General features: G+C 42.2%; 1 protein-coding gene across 2 annotated transcripts in view; it reads left to right on the top strand.

Moving 5' to 3' along the window:
- LOC137198656 (ephrin type-A receptor 7-like) overlaps positions 1-18,893 on the top strand; it is a 153,895-nt gene that overhangs the window by 34,092 nt on the left and 100,910 nt on the right. For both annotated transcript variants that reach the window (XM_067612528.1, XM_067612527.1), the window contains exons 2-3: positions 3,567-3,631; positions 5,431-6,103. In XM_067612528.1, the coding sequence (XP_067468629.1) occupies positions 3,567-3,631; positions 5,431-6,103 (738 nt within the window). The remainder of the gene's footprint in view (positions 1-3,566; positions 3,632-5,430; positions 6,104-18,893) is intronic.

Below are 18,893 nucleotides of genomic sequence, written 5' to 3' on the forward strand. Positions count from 1 at the left end.
ATGACTTATATTCAGTGTGTGATCATAGTGCCAACTTTGTCCTCTGTGTCTCTCTCTGACTGACTGAGTGACTGCTCACTAAGGCACACTCATCCCTCTGTGTATTACCCGGTGTATTCATTTATTTGCACTTCATGTGCTCCTTTCTCTCTTCCTTTTATTTTCTGTCTCTCTTGCCAGCTCAACTTTTTTTTCTCCTCTCTTTCATGTTGGCTCTCTTCTTTCTTCCCCTCACCCTCCTCCGCTGATTATTTTTCTTTCATCGTCAGTCTTTGCCTCCCGCCTCAGCCCTCCTCTGTGTCTCTCCACCACCCTTGCCCTCTCCCGCTCTAATCTTCTCCAAATGCCTCTATGTTATCAGCTAACCACAGAACCATGCTTTGGGCACCCGGCGGTGTTAACCCAAAAACAATAAAGTTAAGTGTTTAGTAAAGGATCTCACATAGACCAAGGCAAGACTTCTCTGCACTCTAGCCAAGGTGCCGCTGTCTCCTTTTCAAGCAAACCAAAAAAAAAGTAGAAAAATCTATTCACTCTCATTGGCCTCTTTGGGTTCTGGATTTACAATATCCAAACTGTGGTGACACTACAGAGCCGGTCTTTTCTATCAATCTCAAAGCGCTTATATAACCTTGCATTAATATTTCTTCCCCTGAGTTGATTGAATTAGGGCCTTGGGGTGAAGCAAGCTAATTAAAGCATCCATTGTTGTGAGTATTATTTAAAAGAACACCTCTGAAAAGGTAGTTTTCTCATGCTGTTTTTGCTGCATGTTTTCTACAGGTTTGTTTGAAAAGTTCAGCTAGTGTATGGACAATTTTATTTTGACACTTTGCGAGTGTAAAACCTAAAGTCCTTCTTCCCTTTCAGTACATCAGCAGTAAGATTACAGGTCTCGAGTCACCGCATCGTACAAAGCCTACAGCGTGAGTCAGACTGCGTAGGTTTCTACTTTTTGCTGTTCTTAATGTTCATAAGGCCAAATATTTTCTCACGTAGCAGCAGGTATGAGATCAAAGTCATACTTTTCAAAAATGTGAGAGTTGCACAGGATGAAGAGAAATGGTTACTTGTCAATGAGTCTGCTGCCTACTCTAGATTGTGTCATGCAGGTTATTTTCGATAGCTCTTACAAGGTTCCTGAAGTGGTTGGAAGTAGACATAGAAAACAAAAGTTAAAGCCAAGCACAAGTACAAGACTGAAAGTAGCACTGTTCAAGAATGAAAAAGCCCTCTTTGCACAATGTACTCTTCAGAGTGCTCAAACAATGTCTTTGTCTAGTTGTCAGATCTCATATTGCCTCAAGGCTGTAGGTGACGGGAACACTGCGCAAGAACCTGAAACTTGGTGTGTGTGTGTGTGTGCGTGTGTTGGGGAGTGGGTCTTTTTAAGCAGACAAGCTTAAAGCATGGGTAACTCTAATATCAGCAAAATCCTTCAAAGATGAGGTGATAATACAGCTCACCATATGTCACTACATATGTTGTTATAACATTATAGATTAAGATAAATGTGCTGATGATGGCTTTCATGTTTGCCTGCAGCATACTACTGAGTCTGAAACAACGCCCATTCTCACTGCTTAAAGACATCAAACTTTGGTTTGAACAAGTAAAAAGTTTGTAAAAATACTCCATTATAAGTAACACTCTTGCACATAAAATTTTAGGTAAGTTAATTTTCACATGTTTTAGCAAATTTACTTTTAAGTATCCAGCTTCTCAAATGTGTGGATTTGCTTCTTTTCTCTGTATTTACAGTATATCATTGTCTAACATGCTTGAGTAACAACACCTGTGTCTGCCAGATGAATCAGTAATAATGATAATACTAATTTGCAGCTCTAGTTGATAATGTATGCTGTAAGTAAAAGTATTGAAGTTTTAGCAACAAAATGTACATAAAGTATCAAAAGTAAAAGTATTCAAAAATGGAACTGATCCAGTGGTACTCAGTTATGTTTCTGTGCTGGTATTTTGGTAAAGGTACTTTTAAAATGAATAAGAAAAACACTTAAACATAAAAATTTTAACTCTTCTCCTATATGTTCCTTTGGAAACTTCACATTTCCGTTTTTATTTGAGCATTTGAAACAGTAACCCTCTGAGCTTCCTCTCGCTGCACACTAATTGATCTTTTTTTTCTTGTGGAGCTGTCCGTGGTCCTGAAAACAGACTCAGCGCTTGCTCTCTCTTGCTGTCCGTGGTGCTGAAAAGAAAACTCATAGAATATAGACTTTTTTAGACTTTTAAGTATTGTGTTTTCTCTACTACACCATTGAAAGCTAACTGAGGTCCCTCTTTGTCTCTTGGCTTGTTTTGAAAGCTCTGTGGTCCTGTTTTGTTTGCAAATGTGTGTGTGTGATGTGTTTTTATTGGTGATGCCAGAGGATGATGGAAAGCTCTTTGTCCAGCTTACGTCCTCAGATGGATATTAATGCACTTATCAAAGGATACGTTCACCCCACCAGATTTTTACAAGCCAGCCTCAATGCTAATGGTTTTCTTTCATTATCCCAAATGTAACATGTCACATTGCACTTAAACCGTTAGACTTAAGACCACTCTGTCTTTATGAGTAAGTCTTCATCTTGTTCTGTTATCATGTGTTCGCTGCACACTGTTGACAAATTTACAGTATTTATCTCTACAAGATTAAAGGCAGTCAGAGAAAGACTATTGATATTTGAACTGAACAGCCAAACAGATACACCCCTCCCTTCCTTCTCCTTCAGAAGCTCCACCTCCAAATTCAGGGACACGCATTGCCAAGGCAACAGCCAAAAGAGAAATATGGCAGAATCCAGAGCGATGCGTCAGCTGTAGAGTCACTTCTGTTCCTCTCACAAATCATCACGAATGGGGAAAAAAAAATTTCATCTCATGTGAGCACAACACTCACACACTCTCCGCCTCTCTGCAGCCTCCCCACTTCTCACTCGACCTGCGTTCAGCGTCTCTGTCCACACAAGCTGCCGTCTGTCAGCTGCAGCTCCTGGGAAGCTGAGAGGACAACAGCCGGCCAAACTGGCTTCACCAGGCTGACTGACAGCAGATATTTACTGAATAGAACTACTGTGTAAAATAGTTTGCATGTGGCCTCCACGGGAAGAAATCAACGGTGTTTGTTTTTATTGATTTATTGATACAGTTAATAAGTTCAAAACACATGTACAGCGGGATATTTGTGATTTTTTTTTTTTTTTTTTAACAGCTGCCTGCCCATATTACACTTCACTAAATGTGATAGAAACAGATTTGGTTGCTGATTGGCCGGAGTAGTGGTGGTGGTTGTGTGGCTCGCTCCAAACCACTGTGTTTACATGCTGATTTACAGAGACAGTGCTGTGTATGGACACAGGATTTTTTTTGTCAGCGCACACATAGAACAGACAGCTAGTGGCCCGCAAGGAGATATTTGCTGAATTTGACAAAAAGTGTATTGGATTATAATCGCTGACTCTACCTTTTTAAATAAAGGTGAACTGCCTCTATTATGCCACCTCAATTGACCTCTAACTGTATGCTTGTCTGTCTATTTTTCCCCTTTCTTATGTTTCCTGCAGTTGTGCTGCTGAATTCTAAAGAGACTCAGGCAGAGCTGGGCTGGACGTCATATCCCCCCAATGGAGTAAGTTTTCCTACTTGCATTTTCTTTGTCTGTATGTTTATTCGTTTATGTACATGTACTCAGTCCCTCACCGTGTTCCACAACACAGCTGCCTGCTTAACAGCTGGCCTTGCCCACCGAATTTCATCCCTCGTGTTCTTTCTGCACATGCTGTTTCTGCTAGGACACTGCAGCATCCAAACCAGCCACACAGATATGCTGCCACAGATAAATGGTCCCCTCACATGTTGATCGATTTGGCTTCTAAAAACCTAAGTTATGACTGCAAGATGAATGCAGGAGCCCTTTTTAAAGAATCTGCCCATGCTGAAGCAGTTTGTCACCCACTTTCCACCCGGAGGTTGGCTTTTCCATACACACATACCCAAGATGTCTGTTATATAAATGGCATGACTTGGGAATTGTGTGTGTGTGTGTTGACATATACAGTGCAGAGTACACATATGTATTGTTTATCGTGGGTTGCGTTGAATCACCGTCAGCTTGAAGTGGTCACATGCAAAGCTATATCTAAGATTAATGGACTTGTGTGATTCACCTCAGCCCCAATAGAACTAGGAGAGGACACACTCCATCCTCTTTGGTTTAGTCGCTATGGCAGTAGTGCACTTTATCACATTACCATCACAGATAATCCATTTTCACTGTCTGGTTTGCTCTGTGTGTGTGTCTGTTTGTGTATGTCTGAGAGACGGAGAAATTCACATTTGGTGCTCGGTTGTAATCATTCATCTGTTGGACAAATAATAAGAAGTTTTTTTCACAGTTTTTCTTTATACTGGGAATTTGCTCACTGAAAGTAAATCAAAGTACGTGGCTCTGCTGCTGCTGGTGAACATATTTAACTGATGTTCTTATCTAGAAGAAAGGCAGCAGTTGCTTTGAAATTTATCCTGCCGTGTTCTTTTTGTGCAGCCAATTCACTTAAAAACACCTTTTGTCAGCCAATAATTATCAATTATTCATATCAATAATAAGACAAAACCCCCTTATTTCCATCACCAGGTTAAAGATCAATACATAATCTCTTCTCTTTTCACAGAGAATCTCAATCAATGCCAACATGTAAAAATCAATACTTCAGGCAAAAAATAAATTTGTATTGGGAAAATCATGTTTACACTTGACCACTTTGATTTTTAAGGATGATTCCTGCGCTAAAGGCCCAGCAGAAAAGACCTGAGATTAATCTAGCTGTATGTCTTTTTTTTTTTTCTAAGCCATTTCTTGGGAATGAATCAGCAGGGTGTAGGCGACAATATTTAACAAACATTCCACTCAAATGCCATTACGTTTACCACCAAAGGCAGCTGAGATGAAAAGAAACTGGCTGAAAAGGCAATTAAGTCCTGACCCATAGTTTCAGACGTGCTGCTCAAGGTTGATGTGATGACTGAGGATGTATAGTTTGTCATTTTCTCTGTGTGCTAATGTTTTTTTTTCCCCAGACACCCACGCATCAGATTGTCAATACGCTGTTAACCTGAACTGACTGTTTTCTGTCTTTCTTTTCTTTGTCATTATCTGTCATCTCCCCCTACCTTACATTACTTTTTCTTTCTTTTTAATGCCTCATTTTATCACTTTACCCCTTGTTGTCTCATCCTCCATGTTATTTCAATGTCATCCTCTTTTCCTTTGTTTCCTCACCACCACCCTTCGCTCCCTGTTGTCCTCTTTTCTCTTACGCCATGCTGCCATTCTTCCTCTCATCCTCTTCACTGCATCTTCATATTTATTCCTCCTTGTTGTCCATCTCCCCTCCTTTTTCCCTCCCCACCATACCCCTCTCTTTCCAGTGGGAGGAGATAAGTGGTGTAGATGAGAAGTACAAGCCTATCCGGACGTACCAGGTGTGCAACGTGATGGAGCCCACGCAGCAGAACAACTGGCTGCAGACCGGCTGGGTGGCGCGCCGAGGCGGTCAGCGCATCTTTGTGGAGCTCCAGTTCACGCTTCGTGACTGCAACAGCATCCCTGGTGTAGCAGGCACCTGTAAGGAGACCTTCAACCTCCTCTACGTTGAGTCAGACAGGGACCTCGGTGGCATCACTCGAGAGGACCGCTACACCAAGATCGACACCATCGCTGCTGATGAGAGCTTCACGCAGGGCGACCTGGGTGAGAGGAAGATGAAGCTGAACACAGAGGTGCGGGAGATTGGCCACCTCAACCGTAAGGGCTTCCATCTGGCCTTCCAGGATGTCGGCGCCTGCGTGGCACTTGTGGCTGTGCGGGTATACTACAAACGTTGCCTTGCAACCGTCCAGAACCTGGCAATCTTCCCCGACACAGTGGCTGAGGCAGCCTTTGCCACGCTGGTAGAGGTGCGTGGCACCTGTGTCAACAACTCTGAGGTTGACACAGACAGCCCTCCCAGGATGCATTGCAGTGCCGAAGGGGAATGGCTGGTGCCCATTGGGAAGTGCAGCTGCAGCGCCGGCTACGAGGAGGGACACAGCAGCTGTGAAGGTAGGGAACGGATAAATAGACAGTGGGGATGCATGGATAGATGAAAGAAGACAGAGAACAAAGAGAGAGTAAAAGGAACAAGGGAAGGGAATGTGTAACGAAAGGAAGGAAACAAAACGATGAAAGAACAAAGAGCAGAAATGTTTGCAAAGCAGATGTGAAAGTAGAAGGAGGGAGGGGATTGATGTGACTACATAAGGAACTATTCATGTCTAACTATTTAAAGCTTTTCACATCTTTATCAGAACAGTGTGAGACTGTGATATGCTTGCTTTTGGAAGTGTAGAAACAATAACTGAAAACATTGAAAAACAATCTCCATCTTTTCCATCTCAATTAATAATTATCTATTTTTGAGCACTGAAAGTCTTATTTTCTTCAAAGGAGTAAAAGAATCTGGCAGTGCAGTAAGGTTTTTATTTCAACCTCTGTTAACAATTCAGATTGTTCCAAGAATTTAGTAGAAATCGATGAAAAAAGACAAAATAAAGCATATTGCTGCTCTAGAATAATGAAAAAATATATCTTCTTGAAACAAGTTTATTTCAATTGGGAAAATGCTGATTGAACTGAACTTATTTGATTTATTGACTTTTTTGTTTGTTTGTTTGTTTGTTTTTGGAAGGGGGGGTGAAACAGAAGAGATGGAGATGGTGTTAAAAAGACGCACAAGTAGGACTTGGAAGGAAATTGGAAATAAGAAGTACTGTTAATAATGAGGGATGATGAGAGGACAGATGAATAGAATAGAGGAAAGGAGATGGCAGAAAGGAAATGATGATCCATACGAGAAGAGACACAAGAGCTGTGAAGATGTGACAGAGATACTGTTAAGAGTGGTGGACAGTGAAATGAATAACTGCGTGAGAGCACAGAATGAAGGGAGCAATCGAAAAGAGAGCACTGTTAACAAGTGTTGAGAGAAGGAGGTTTTAAAAGACAGACAATAGAATTGTAGAAAAGCCTTTCTCAATTTCAATCCATGCCTGCTGTTAGACATCAGTGGTGAGGGCTTCGATTTATCAGTCACGTTACCTTGTTTCATGTATACATCCAAAGAACGTTGTCACACATATCGACACGTGAAGCATGATATGTGAACCGTAAGGCTGAACAATCTGAGCGGCCTGGTGTGTGTGTGAGTGTGAACACAATGACTAATGTACTCTTTCTTCAGATGCACACACACACACACTCACACGAAACATTGTCAGTGTAAAGCCGGCGGGTGGCGTGGGGTGTTGCACTCTGACGTGAACAGAAACGGACAGTATTTGAATCTTTTGTCACAACCCATTGCTCATATGGCAGCAGCAGTTTGATCGCCTGACTGTTGCTGTTAGCTTTCACACCCCATCTTGCATTGTTGTGCAATGCCATGTGGGTGTTGTAGTCACTAGGCAGCAGAGTGTGTGCATCGTAATGGAAGGGTGATTTAGTAGGAGTGTTGAACTCCTTGTAGGGAGATGATGTTGTTCTTGTTTATGGTTGCAATTGATTGTTGTTACTGGAAATTAAGTCCTTTTTCTAGCCAATGGTGTGTTTTTGTGGGTGTGATTTATGATTTATATCTATAATCTCTGTGGAGTGTCACCTTGTCGTGGTGGAGAAGCTTGTGTGGTCCTGAGATCCCAAGAGCAATACCTTCCGGAGGTATGCTCTTGGTTGAGTGACCCATGGCGGTAAGGTCGAGGGGGAGTTCCCTGACAAAGAATAATCCAACCAAGACCTCAATGGTGGAACAGGCAGAGGATGATGGCTGACTTTAGGGGGGGACATCACAACGGCTGCGAAGGCGGATGAAGGCTGCAGCAGAAAAGTGCCCTCAGTTGTCTTGGACTTCATGCCACTGGATCCTGACCCAGATCTGTCAAGGACCATGTGATGGCTGTCTGTACAACAGTCTCCCCAAGTTAAACAAAATCACGCACAGGCGTTCTCCATAAAGGGATCCACCCTAACGTCCTGGATTAAGTCCTATGGTGACCAGCAAGTGGGAACTGGGGCAAGATTGTGAGTTCTGGAAGCCCCGATCATGAGCTGACGTATCAAGCAGTGCATGCTAGATTCTGTCGCTGGGCCCTTCGGTAGCTGCACCCACGACTGAGAAGCCCTCTTTAGGATCCACTCTGCTTTCCCCACCTGGCAAAGGGCTGCCTCCCTCTAACCTCTCAACTAGATTTCTGCATCCAGAGGGATCACCACACATGTTCAGAAACACAGAAGTTTCTTCAAAAGCTGACATTGACCTAAAGGTCAAACAATTCTCCTGATCTACAGAGTCATTGTCCTGAGTCAAGGACCACCTACAGCAGGCACCTGAGAGCCCTGGAACAACACCACCAAAGATCCTTAGAAAAGGTTCTGAGGACCAGCTAGGAGGACAGACGCGCCAACTTCAGCATTCTGGAGGAAGCCAACATGACCAGCATCACCACTAAAATAATGCAGCACCAACTCAAATGGACAGGCCATGTCATCTGCATGTCCAACACACGTCTCCCCAAACAGATTCTGTACTCCCAGCTGAAGGAATTTCAGTGAGCCCCTGGCAGCAAAAGAAACGTTTCAAGGAGAATATCAAGACCAGTCTGAAGAAATTATACATCACATCAAGCAACTGGGAGCATATTGTACTGGACAGGCGTTTCTGGGAGAAATCTGTGGAGGAAGGAGCTACACGTCAAGAAATGGAACTCCATCGTGCCGCAGAAACAAAGTGACAACACTGCAAGGAGGGAGAGAAAAACAATTTCCCCTGCCCACACTACACCAAAGTATATGGATCGTGTCTCGGCCTCTACAGCCATCTGAAGATTCACAAGTAGACGGCCCAATGAAGAGGACAGTCATACTCACCTCGAGTGGTGATGATGATGATTATAATGAAAACAAAGGCAGGCAAGGACATGAGAGACAAGTCTCCTGCTGATACAGTAATTAGATTGAATTGAGAAATGGAGGATCTGGAAGAGCGAGAATGAAAGACAAGAAAGAGGCAGAATTAGATAGAGTCCAAACTTGGAGACAAATACATGAAATGCCCTTGGAGTGAGAGGAGGACAGAGGAGGTGGTAATGGGAGTGAAGTGGGGGTGAAAGAGAGGGCTGATGGCGGATGTAGAGTGATAGAGATGAGAAGTTTGGTTGGATTCCATGAATATATTGATTTGATATTTTCAGAAGTAGAACAGAGGCAGAAAATAAGGGGGTAGGGGTGAGGTGAGTGACTGGAAAAGAGTTTGGTGGTGGAAAGAATCATCTTTCTCTTTTAAACTACCTGTTCTCATATTCATGAGGCGGGTAAGAGGAGCTGCAAAGGCGCTACACCACCTGTTGTTTAATGCTATTCTGCTTGTTTTCTGAAGAACAGAGAAGTTCAGATTTTTAGATAACCAGATCAAATTGAAGTGAAAATGGAAACAGTATCAGTAGAAAAGTTGATAGAAGTGGTTGTTTATGTTGAAGTCATGCAGAACATTTGCTCTTTTGCAGAATTTCTGGTTCTTCAGTACTGTAAGTGTTTGACAGTTGGAGATAAGAGCTGCTCACTGATATTGGCAGTTTATCTGTGTGCAAACAAAGTATGCGTTGCTTGACCTGCTTTTTGTAATTACTAACAATGCTTTGTCTACAATAGAAGCTGATCTGAGGACAATAAAATCTGACGGACACTGAGAACAGAGTAATGATGAGCTACAAGTGTGGTCAGGAAGCATGAGAAAGGCAGGGGTGTATATAATGTATAATATATAAAATATATATATGTATACACACACAGACATACACACATTCCCTGTAGTTACTAATTTCTCAGTTCAGCTGTAATAGCATGAATATGCAGCCACAACCCCGACATCTCCCACTGCACCAGAGCTATTGATCAGCCATAATGCTCCACTAAACTGAGGAATTACGCTGGGACTGCTCATACACACACATATAGCATGGACACACTTATTCAGCAGACACACACACTTGGGTTGATTTCATTGTGTATGTGTGTGGGAGAGACACACACTGAGTCTCTGTGTGCCTGAGAGAAATGGATAGTGTGATAACAGCAGTGTGAGTAAGGGAATTTATGTTTCACCATCACGCCTGTGTATTCGTGCATGGAGGACATGCATGACTGACTGCTATGAAACATAATAATTGCGAAGCAGGCAATCACAGCTTTACATGACCATAATGTTAAACTAATTTCTCTGTGTGTGTGTGTGTGTGTGTATGTTTGTGTATGTTAGTGCAGGTTCTGTAAATATGTCTTATTTACTCCTGGGTCTAATTGTGTAACTGAGCGAGTGCAAATGCACTAAGTGTCTCAGTGCAGGTCAATAATATTGAATAGCCAGTGAGCAGCTGATAATGGTGTAAGCAGATAGTGTTGTGCAGTAGAGAAGAGGATTATTACCACATGCAATGTAACAGTCAGGTCAGTACCGGACAACACTGGATTACTTCAGATTATGATATCTATAGTTGTCACAAGGTACTCTTAACCTTCTGTTATTTTAATGCTGATAGACATAATTACTAAATTGCTGACTGACAAGACGCAGGAAGTTTTGTTTTGTTTGTTTTTTCCCACAAGAGCTCCCAGGATGTACAAATGAGGCAGCTTAATTTTGTTGTGCATATTTGTACGGTATGGTGTCTGCAAAAGCTACTAATTTATATTTTTTCTGTTTTCTTTTATTTTTATACATTGTGTTTTTTTTACACCCCACCTATATAGTGTGCTGAGCTGTTAGTTGCTTATTGCTAATAACAAATTTAAATCCATTTTTGATTTTAAATTAAAAAAAACAAACAAAAAAACACAGAAAACTACACTTGAATGGAATGAATGGAGAAAATCCTGGCGCCATAAACGGATGAGAAACATTTAATCCACAGTTGCTCAGAAGACTGGAAGACTTTGGTGGCACTTGACCAGCTTCTAGTTATGAATGTGTAGAGGAATGTAAATGTAAAGGAGACATTATTGAAAAGTCAGCTTTCTCTTGTGGAATAAAGGTGTAAAAGCCAAAAAATTGGATAAAAATAAAAACCAGACCAGTTAGAAGTGGTGTACTGTAATGTAGAACCATCCTGCTGTCTGCCAGACTTGCATGTGCTCACACAGCATTGTTACTATATATCATGACCCTTGCATACATTCACAAATTTGCACTACATGTATTCGCAATGATGAGTGCACACATGTTCTCCAATCTCATTATGAAATGCCACCAGCAGGACTATACTAGGGAAAATAAATTATGTAATGATTCACCTTGCAAATGCTGCATTTCATGTGCATGTGTATTTGTGTTTTTGTGTGTGTTTCTGTCACACTCATGAGCTCCATCCTGTTCTAATTAAGGCAGGCTGCTCTTTCTATATAATTACTGAGTGTGCCACATGCCTTCAGCACATTCTCTTATTATCTCTGTTGTTTGCTGCTCCACAATCCGGCTCCAGGCGCATTCACCACCCTGCTATTCCTTCCTATTGCTCTCCTTCCCTCTATAATTTACTACACGCCTTCCTTCTCCTCCCCTTTCCCCCTCTCGCTTCTTTATTTCCCTCACCCATTTACCCCCCATGCACTCCCTATGCTGCCAAAGAAATGTGCACTTAATTTCTTTCCCACTGATCTCAGCGCCACTTCATGACTTCCTCTCACACGTCTGATAGTTTGCTTTCTTTCTCACCTCCTCTACCTCCTCATTTTCTCCCTTTTCACCCCTTGGTTTTTCTCTCTTTGTCTTTAATTCTCCCTGTTTTTCAATATTCATCTGTATCATACCGTTTCTGTCCCTCCACCCCTCTCTCGCTGCCCCCTGTGGGGACCATGTGGCAGGGTGAGATGGGGTGAAACAGGGTGAGTCAGGTTAACAGGCTGAAATCTGCTGGAGAAGCTTGGAGACTTATCTGATGTGTGCGTGTGTGCATTCGTGTGTGCTCAAGAGTTGGCACCAGTGCCCAATCATATGTTTCTGAAGTCGCTCCCTCTGTTGCACTCATCTTCCCCTCTGTCTGTTGTCACTTCTTGTCATGTCCTCATCAACCCTCTAACTCTTTTTGTCTCAGATAGAAGTCTCCTCGTATTTTCTCTTTTTCACTTTTATTTTATTTTTTTTAGGCTTCCTTTCCTCGCTTCCCACCAACTGATCTGTGCCTTTTATACAAAAGCCCCCTCTCAAAGCCACTATCACTTACCACCCCCACTCCCCCTCTCCAGCGTTTGACTCCTCTTTCATTCTCTTTCTCTCTTTTATCACACTTTTTTTTTTACCCCCTTCTCTTTATACCGGCTCTCCTTGGCTCTGTCCATCCCCCTGCCCATCTGGTCCTTCTCCCTCCCTTCATCCTTCTCCATCTCTCTCTTCTCCAGCCACGTCACCCGCTACTGTTAGTCATCTCTCGCCCCAGCTTTTCATTTTAAATAATTCACATTCTCCTGGGAGAGAGAGACAAATGTGTTCTTTTTGAGCCCAAGATCTGATGTATTTATTTAGCCAGCCAGCCATACAACAAGTGGGCAAACAGCAGGCACATAAATACACACTCGGACCAACAAACAATCCCTCACACTAATATAAATGTAGTAACATTGCCATGAGACATACATGCACACACGTGCGTGTACTCACGGAAAACAGGACCAGCAGAATGTCCCTTGGTTATTGAGTATGTGTGCTGGAAGGAGGCCAATCATTCACCTCACCATTCCTCCCCCTGCCTTCTTTTACCTAGGGACACTGATGCAAGGAAAGAAAGAGAGGAAGCAAAACAGGGCATTGTGGGTATGGAAGGAGATGAAAATATTTTTTTTGAGGGGGGGGGGGGGGGGCGTAGGAAGAGGAATACACAGCGTTGCAGAAAAGAGCAAGAGAATTCTCATGGTTGCACTATTTGTTAGTCACTCCGCATAAGAGATGAATGCATAAAACATGAGTTGTAAAAGCAGAGGATGATTTCAAACACACACACACACACACACACACACACACACACACACACACACACACACACACACACACACACACACACACACACACTCAGTGGTGGTGTGGTGAGATGACTGTGAGACATAGGAATGAGGAAAAAAAGAGGAGGACGGATAACGTAAAGTGAAAAAAAAGGAGGACAATACACAGGGAGAAAAAGCAGGAAGAAATGTGTGATGGGTGAGAGAAAAGATGAGGCGGTTGGAAGCTTAAAACGGTAAAAGTAAAGGGAAAAAGTTGACATGGAAGGAAGAAGGAAAAGTGGGAGGGGAAGTAGTAGAAGAGAGTGCAGAGAGAAAAAGACAAGAGGACTTTGGCCACAGGCAGAATCAGTGCGAAGATGGGGATAAGCCCACAAACTGCAACATGTTACCGCCGTCCTTCCTCTCTGCCTCGTCTTACCGCTTTCAATCTTCCACACCAGACTCATGAATTAAACACGGCCGACATGAATGCATCAAAGTTAGAAAAGGTTGGCATCCGACTTAATCATGTTGCTAACTCACACAACATGACAGCCTCATTTCTCTCTGCCTCGCTCATGACCGCTGAGCTGAATCAAACATTCAAGTAAGGAAGGAAATATCCTAGAATAAAAACTCCTGGATTTATAAGTAAGTGACAGGTATGATGTTGGTAAAGCACAAAAAGAGATTATTAAAACAAATAAGCTTTCATGTCTCGTTCTTTGTTACCCCGTCTTTTTGGATATTTTCCAAGCATTTCTTTACTGCATAATCATTCATGGCAGTATTGCCAAGGGACTATACAATACCTGTGTTTTCAGTTGTGCATGTTACTTACTGTAGTTAAAGAGCTTGTGATTAAATTATCAGGTAAACACCTAAAATCTATTGTAAGAAGTAGAAAATATCTCCCTGTGGGGAAACTCTCTTGCAATGAGTGGAGATTAACAGCACAGCCATTAAGCACAGCACTATTTTCTCTCCTCCAAGGGAACATATTTACCTGACTGTACATCTGAGCAGCATATTATTTTCACATAATGACATTGTGCAAGTTTTTTTTTTAAGGCTGCAACTAATGATTGTTTTCATTATTGAATAATCTGTTGATTATTTTCTCGATTGATCGATTAGTTGGTTGGTCTATAAAATATTTGAAAATGGTGAACAATCAGTCCATAACCCAAAGAGTTTACTATCACAGAATATCTCAAAACGAGTAATCGATGATCAAAATAGTTGCTGATTAATTTTCTGTCAATTGATTAATCGACTAATCATTACAGATCTTAAGTTTTTATAAAATATCACTATAGTAAGAAAATGTATCTCCAAATCTGGTGATTGAGATTTTTTAGATGAGAGGTGGTATTTCTTCAGTTTACTTCCTAAGTTACTGTAAGTAAACCATTTAAGAACCTGTTGGGTCATCTGAAAAATTAATTCCCACAAAGCTGAAACCAAGGCTGTTTTTCTTAGCTCATGAAACATACATGGTTTCTACAAGACAGCAGCAAAAATATCCAGAAAGCAACTTAAGGCCTCAATATATATAGAGAAGAACTTGAAAGTAGAAATATGAAACATACAGTATGATCTTGCATGTATGTCAATTGTGAGAAATAACAGCAGTAGAGCTGCGTAGATACACTAGTATGGAAATAACTGGAACTATTAATAATATATCAAGATAGAAGTGAAACGGGAAATATGTATATTATTTAGAGATGATGTATGCAATCATTTGTTTACAAGGAGAGGAAATTCAACTCATCTAGTGTCCCGTCGAAAGATTGCTGCCCCAGCTGCCTCTGAGAGCTGCGCACACTCGTCACTTTGGGCCACAATAGCTTGCACAGGTGCAGATTGTGATTCCCACTCTGACACACAAAGGTTGGATGAGGACAAGCTGCTTCTTAGCCTGAAGATGAATTTTAAGTCTTGATTATGTCAGACTATAATGCTCTGCATCCTGAAGTGACACAGCGAAGTGACGCTGGTGCCCGAGACAGCTTACAAGTGTTTCTGTGTGTGTGTGTGTGTGTGCACATGTGTTATGTAAAGAGAGAATTAGTCAAACAGTGAAAGAGTTTGTCTCCTTTTGGCTCCAGGGAACAAAACAGGAAGGTTTGGGATTACAGACAGAAAAATATGTGCAGACAAACACACATTTATACTTACTGGTACCTGGCTCTGTTCTCGCACATCCCTTCTCCTCTGTTGAAAATGATACATCGTAGGTGAGAAGGCAGCGCGTAGCAATTGCCCTGCTGTCCCACAATCACCTCTTTCCATCCCCATTCAACCTCCCCTAATAACTTTCCATCTGTTCAAAATTGATGTGGGATCAGTGTATAGATCTGTCTGCCCCCACTTAACCTCCAGTGAAATGTACTTTTTTTTTGTCGAATTGGCCAGAAGACAGCAAGCACAGCACATGCACGCTACTTAGGAAGCAAGTATTAACAGGAATAACATTAAAGTGATAATTATTTTTAACATACAGGTCTCGGTGCAGTCACAGAGCTGAAATAAAAGATGGCAAGCACAGCCGTGCACGCTACTTAGAAAGGAAGTATTAACAGGAATAACATTAAAGTGATAATTATTTTTAACATACAGGTCTTGGTGTAGTCACAGAGCTGAATTAACAAAATATCTTAGTCAAAGGTAACTGCAGAATTAGTCATTTAAAAATTTTGTCCCTCGTTCAAGTGGCTCCACTTAGTCTTTTTGGATTGTTCACGTGTTGTTGTCACAGGGATATCAAAATGTCATTGCAAATGTTTTCAGTCATCAATGTACTAAGAGACATGAATACCGTATTCCAAGATGTGGCCCCATTAATTGCAATGAAAGTGGCTCCCTAGGTGCGTACTATACACTGAAAAGGTTCTCAGGTCCTCATGTTCTTTTAATCAATAGACCTTGTGTATTACACCCCATTAACACCTAGCCACTTCATGTGCCTTAGGTGGATAAAAATTTCTATCTAATATCAAAAAAGCCAATTTTCGGTACACAGCCTAGCAGCTCCAACACCATGTCTACACAGGAAGCGCAGCGTGAACAGCACGTTTACCAGAACAGCAGCAGCAGTGAGTGCTCTGTTTGTGTGTCTACACTAGAGGCGTTCAGGTACAGTGTTGTGTAGGTCACCCGCGTTTCGGAAGTGCTAAGAGCCAAATACACATTCACTGTAGTTATTCACGTAAAACAGAGGAAAATAGACTCGAAGCCTAAAAATACACTTGTGCTGTTACATGACCTGTGTAGATAGTTTGATGGATTAAAATAAGAGCAAATCTATTCTGTTCAGACACACACGCAAGATAGATGACTGAAAAACGTGGCTGAGGCACTTTCGGTGTAGACCCAGTAGAGTAAGTCTCTGCAGTTGTCATTTATTTAAGGTAAACCTTGGATATCACAAGCTTGTACAACATTATTGTGCATTCATGCAAAGGTTTACGTGTGTGTTGCACGTGATGGGTCGTGATGCCATCACTGTTTGATGCTGCTCTGTGTATGTGGCTCTGTGAGTGTGCGTGCGTGCGTGTGTGTGTGTGTGTGTGTGTGTGTGTGTGTGTGTGTGTGTGTGCCGGCTGTTGTCTCTGTATTCACAGCTCGGCTGAGGGGCCTGCCGTGAGGACAGAGTGCCTGTGCCCCTGGCTGCACAGTGAGCCTGGCATGCCAGCTTGTGCCAGCTTGGCTTTCCATCCCCCTGCCTTCCTCATTTTGTTGTCATTTGTCATCACCCTCCCTCATACACACTGACACACACACACACACCCACAACCCACATCCCAATGAAAATGGATGGCATTTCGAGGGACGTCTGCGCCTCTGTGCTCCATGTCCTCCCCCCCCTACATGCACACGCACACAAATGCACACGCCCACACATATGCATGTAAATGTACAGCAGATTTTCTTTCGGACACGTGCATTTGCATATCCACACACTCTATGCAGCTCATGCATGCTCACGTGCATGTGCAGATACAAACAACATCACATATGCGTGCTCAGACTTGGGCTTACTCCCACTTCCTCAAAGGCTCATGTGCGTTATTTGTCCATAACCCACTCCATCTGTTTCTGTCTTACTACTGAACACACACACACACAGGCACACAGTCATTGTTTTGATGTATAATCATGCATAGTTCCACGAACACCTGTAGTCCTCACACTGACTAGACAAGCCATAATCCCTCTGGACAGGCTCATTAGCACTAAAAGCACTCACACATCACTGGGCAAAAAACATTAAAACATAAATCTAGGCATACACTTAGGATGAATCTTATTTAATATTCTGATTGAGATGTCAGGGATTTTGTGTACACATTCTACCCATAATTGTCTCATGCTCACTTTACACATGCTGACGTGTCCCTTGGTCTTTCTCTCTCTCTCTCTCTCTTTCTCTATTCCTTTCTCGTCCTCTCTCTCTCTCTCACACACACACACACACACTCACAGTTGGGCACAGTGTGAAGTGATTGGCATCCTGAGGCGAGTGTTATGGGTGACATTTCCACTGTGCTGTGGTATAGAGGTCTCCTGCAGAGCCTCTGGTCCACTGGCACACCGAGAGATTTAGGGGTAGGGGGGGTACAGGGGTGGAGACACGGGGAGAGAGAGAGAGAGAGAGAGAGAGGATAAACACATTTACATGCATGTGGACAGAGACACATTAAAAATCAGACACCTTTTAACCCTTAAAACTACTAACTATAACTAATCATAACCATAAATTCCTTAACCTAATCCTTTACTCTAATCTATGTATTATCTACTGAGCCTAAATCCAAGTCCTACCCTTAAATACCTTTGAACTTAGCAAGCACAGTTCCTAACACATAACTAGATCGTAAAAACCATGTATGATTGCTCTGTAAAAATGTCTTGAAACTCAAGATGGCCCTCTCAAAAATAGCAAACCAGGACTACTAGCACACAAACATAAGTAAACACAGAAATCAAGAGATGCTTGGAAGATTCTTTTCTGTCTTGGCTTGATGAGGTTTAATTTCCTGTGATGTCCTAACACCACCGAGCAACAAAGAGGGAAAACTGGCCCACGTGATCTGATGATAGAAGATCAGATCTTTTCAGAAGTGTCTCCAAAGGATTTAAAAAAAACCCTGCACCTTCATCTCTCATGTTTCTCTGTGTTCATCCCTTGTTTTTCTGATTATGTGTACTTTTTTAGGCTTCCCCCCGCCCCAAGTGGCAGCCCTCATCACAGCTGAGTGGTGAAGCTAACACAGAAGCAAACACATTCATTCATATAATGGTCACTAGATGGAGACACGAGTCTGAATGTAGTGAAGTCGAGTCAAAAATACATTAATATTTGTTTTGAATATTTCTTCTTTCGCCGCAAGAAGTCTTCCTTCACTTCTAAACTTCCAAACTTGGATCTTAGGATCCCGCCAGACACCTATGAATGATGTGAAAAACCGCAGGCTACATCCACGCATTATCATCTGAAGTCCTTTTGCAATCTTTTTAATATTACAACATGTTACAACACACACCTGCTAGACTTTTCTCTTGTAGCTATCAAGTGCTCTACTTTCCCTTTTCTCTTGTTGTCTTTCTCACTGTCTCTCTCTCTCTTTGTGTTGTGTTGTTTGCCATCCGGAACAATGTAAATCTACTGTTGAATTAGTTATTTTCCCTTCCTATCATCCATCACGCAGGACACACCGAGAGGGCGGAGTGCGGAACAGTGAGAGTCTGTGTGGTGCAGTGAACCATTGCTGTGTGTGCACAGATTGAAAAATCAGACACAGGAAAACACACATGTTCACAT

This window comes from Thunnus thynnus, chromosome 15 (genome assembly GCF_963924715.1).
Source record: "Thunnus thynnus chromosome 15, fThuThy2.1, whole genome shotgun sequence".
NCBI classification, from domain to species: domain Eukaryota; kingdom Metazoa; phylum Chordata; class Actinopteri; order Scombriformes; family Scombridae; genus Thunnus; species Thunnus thynnus.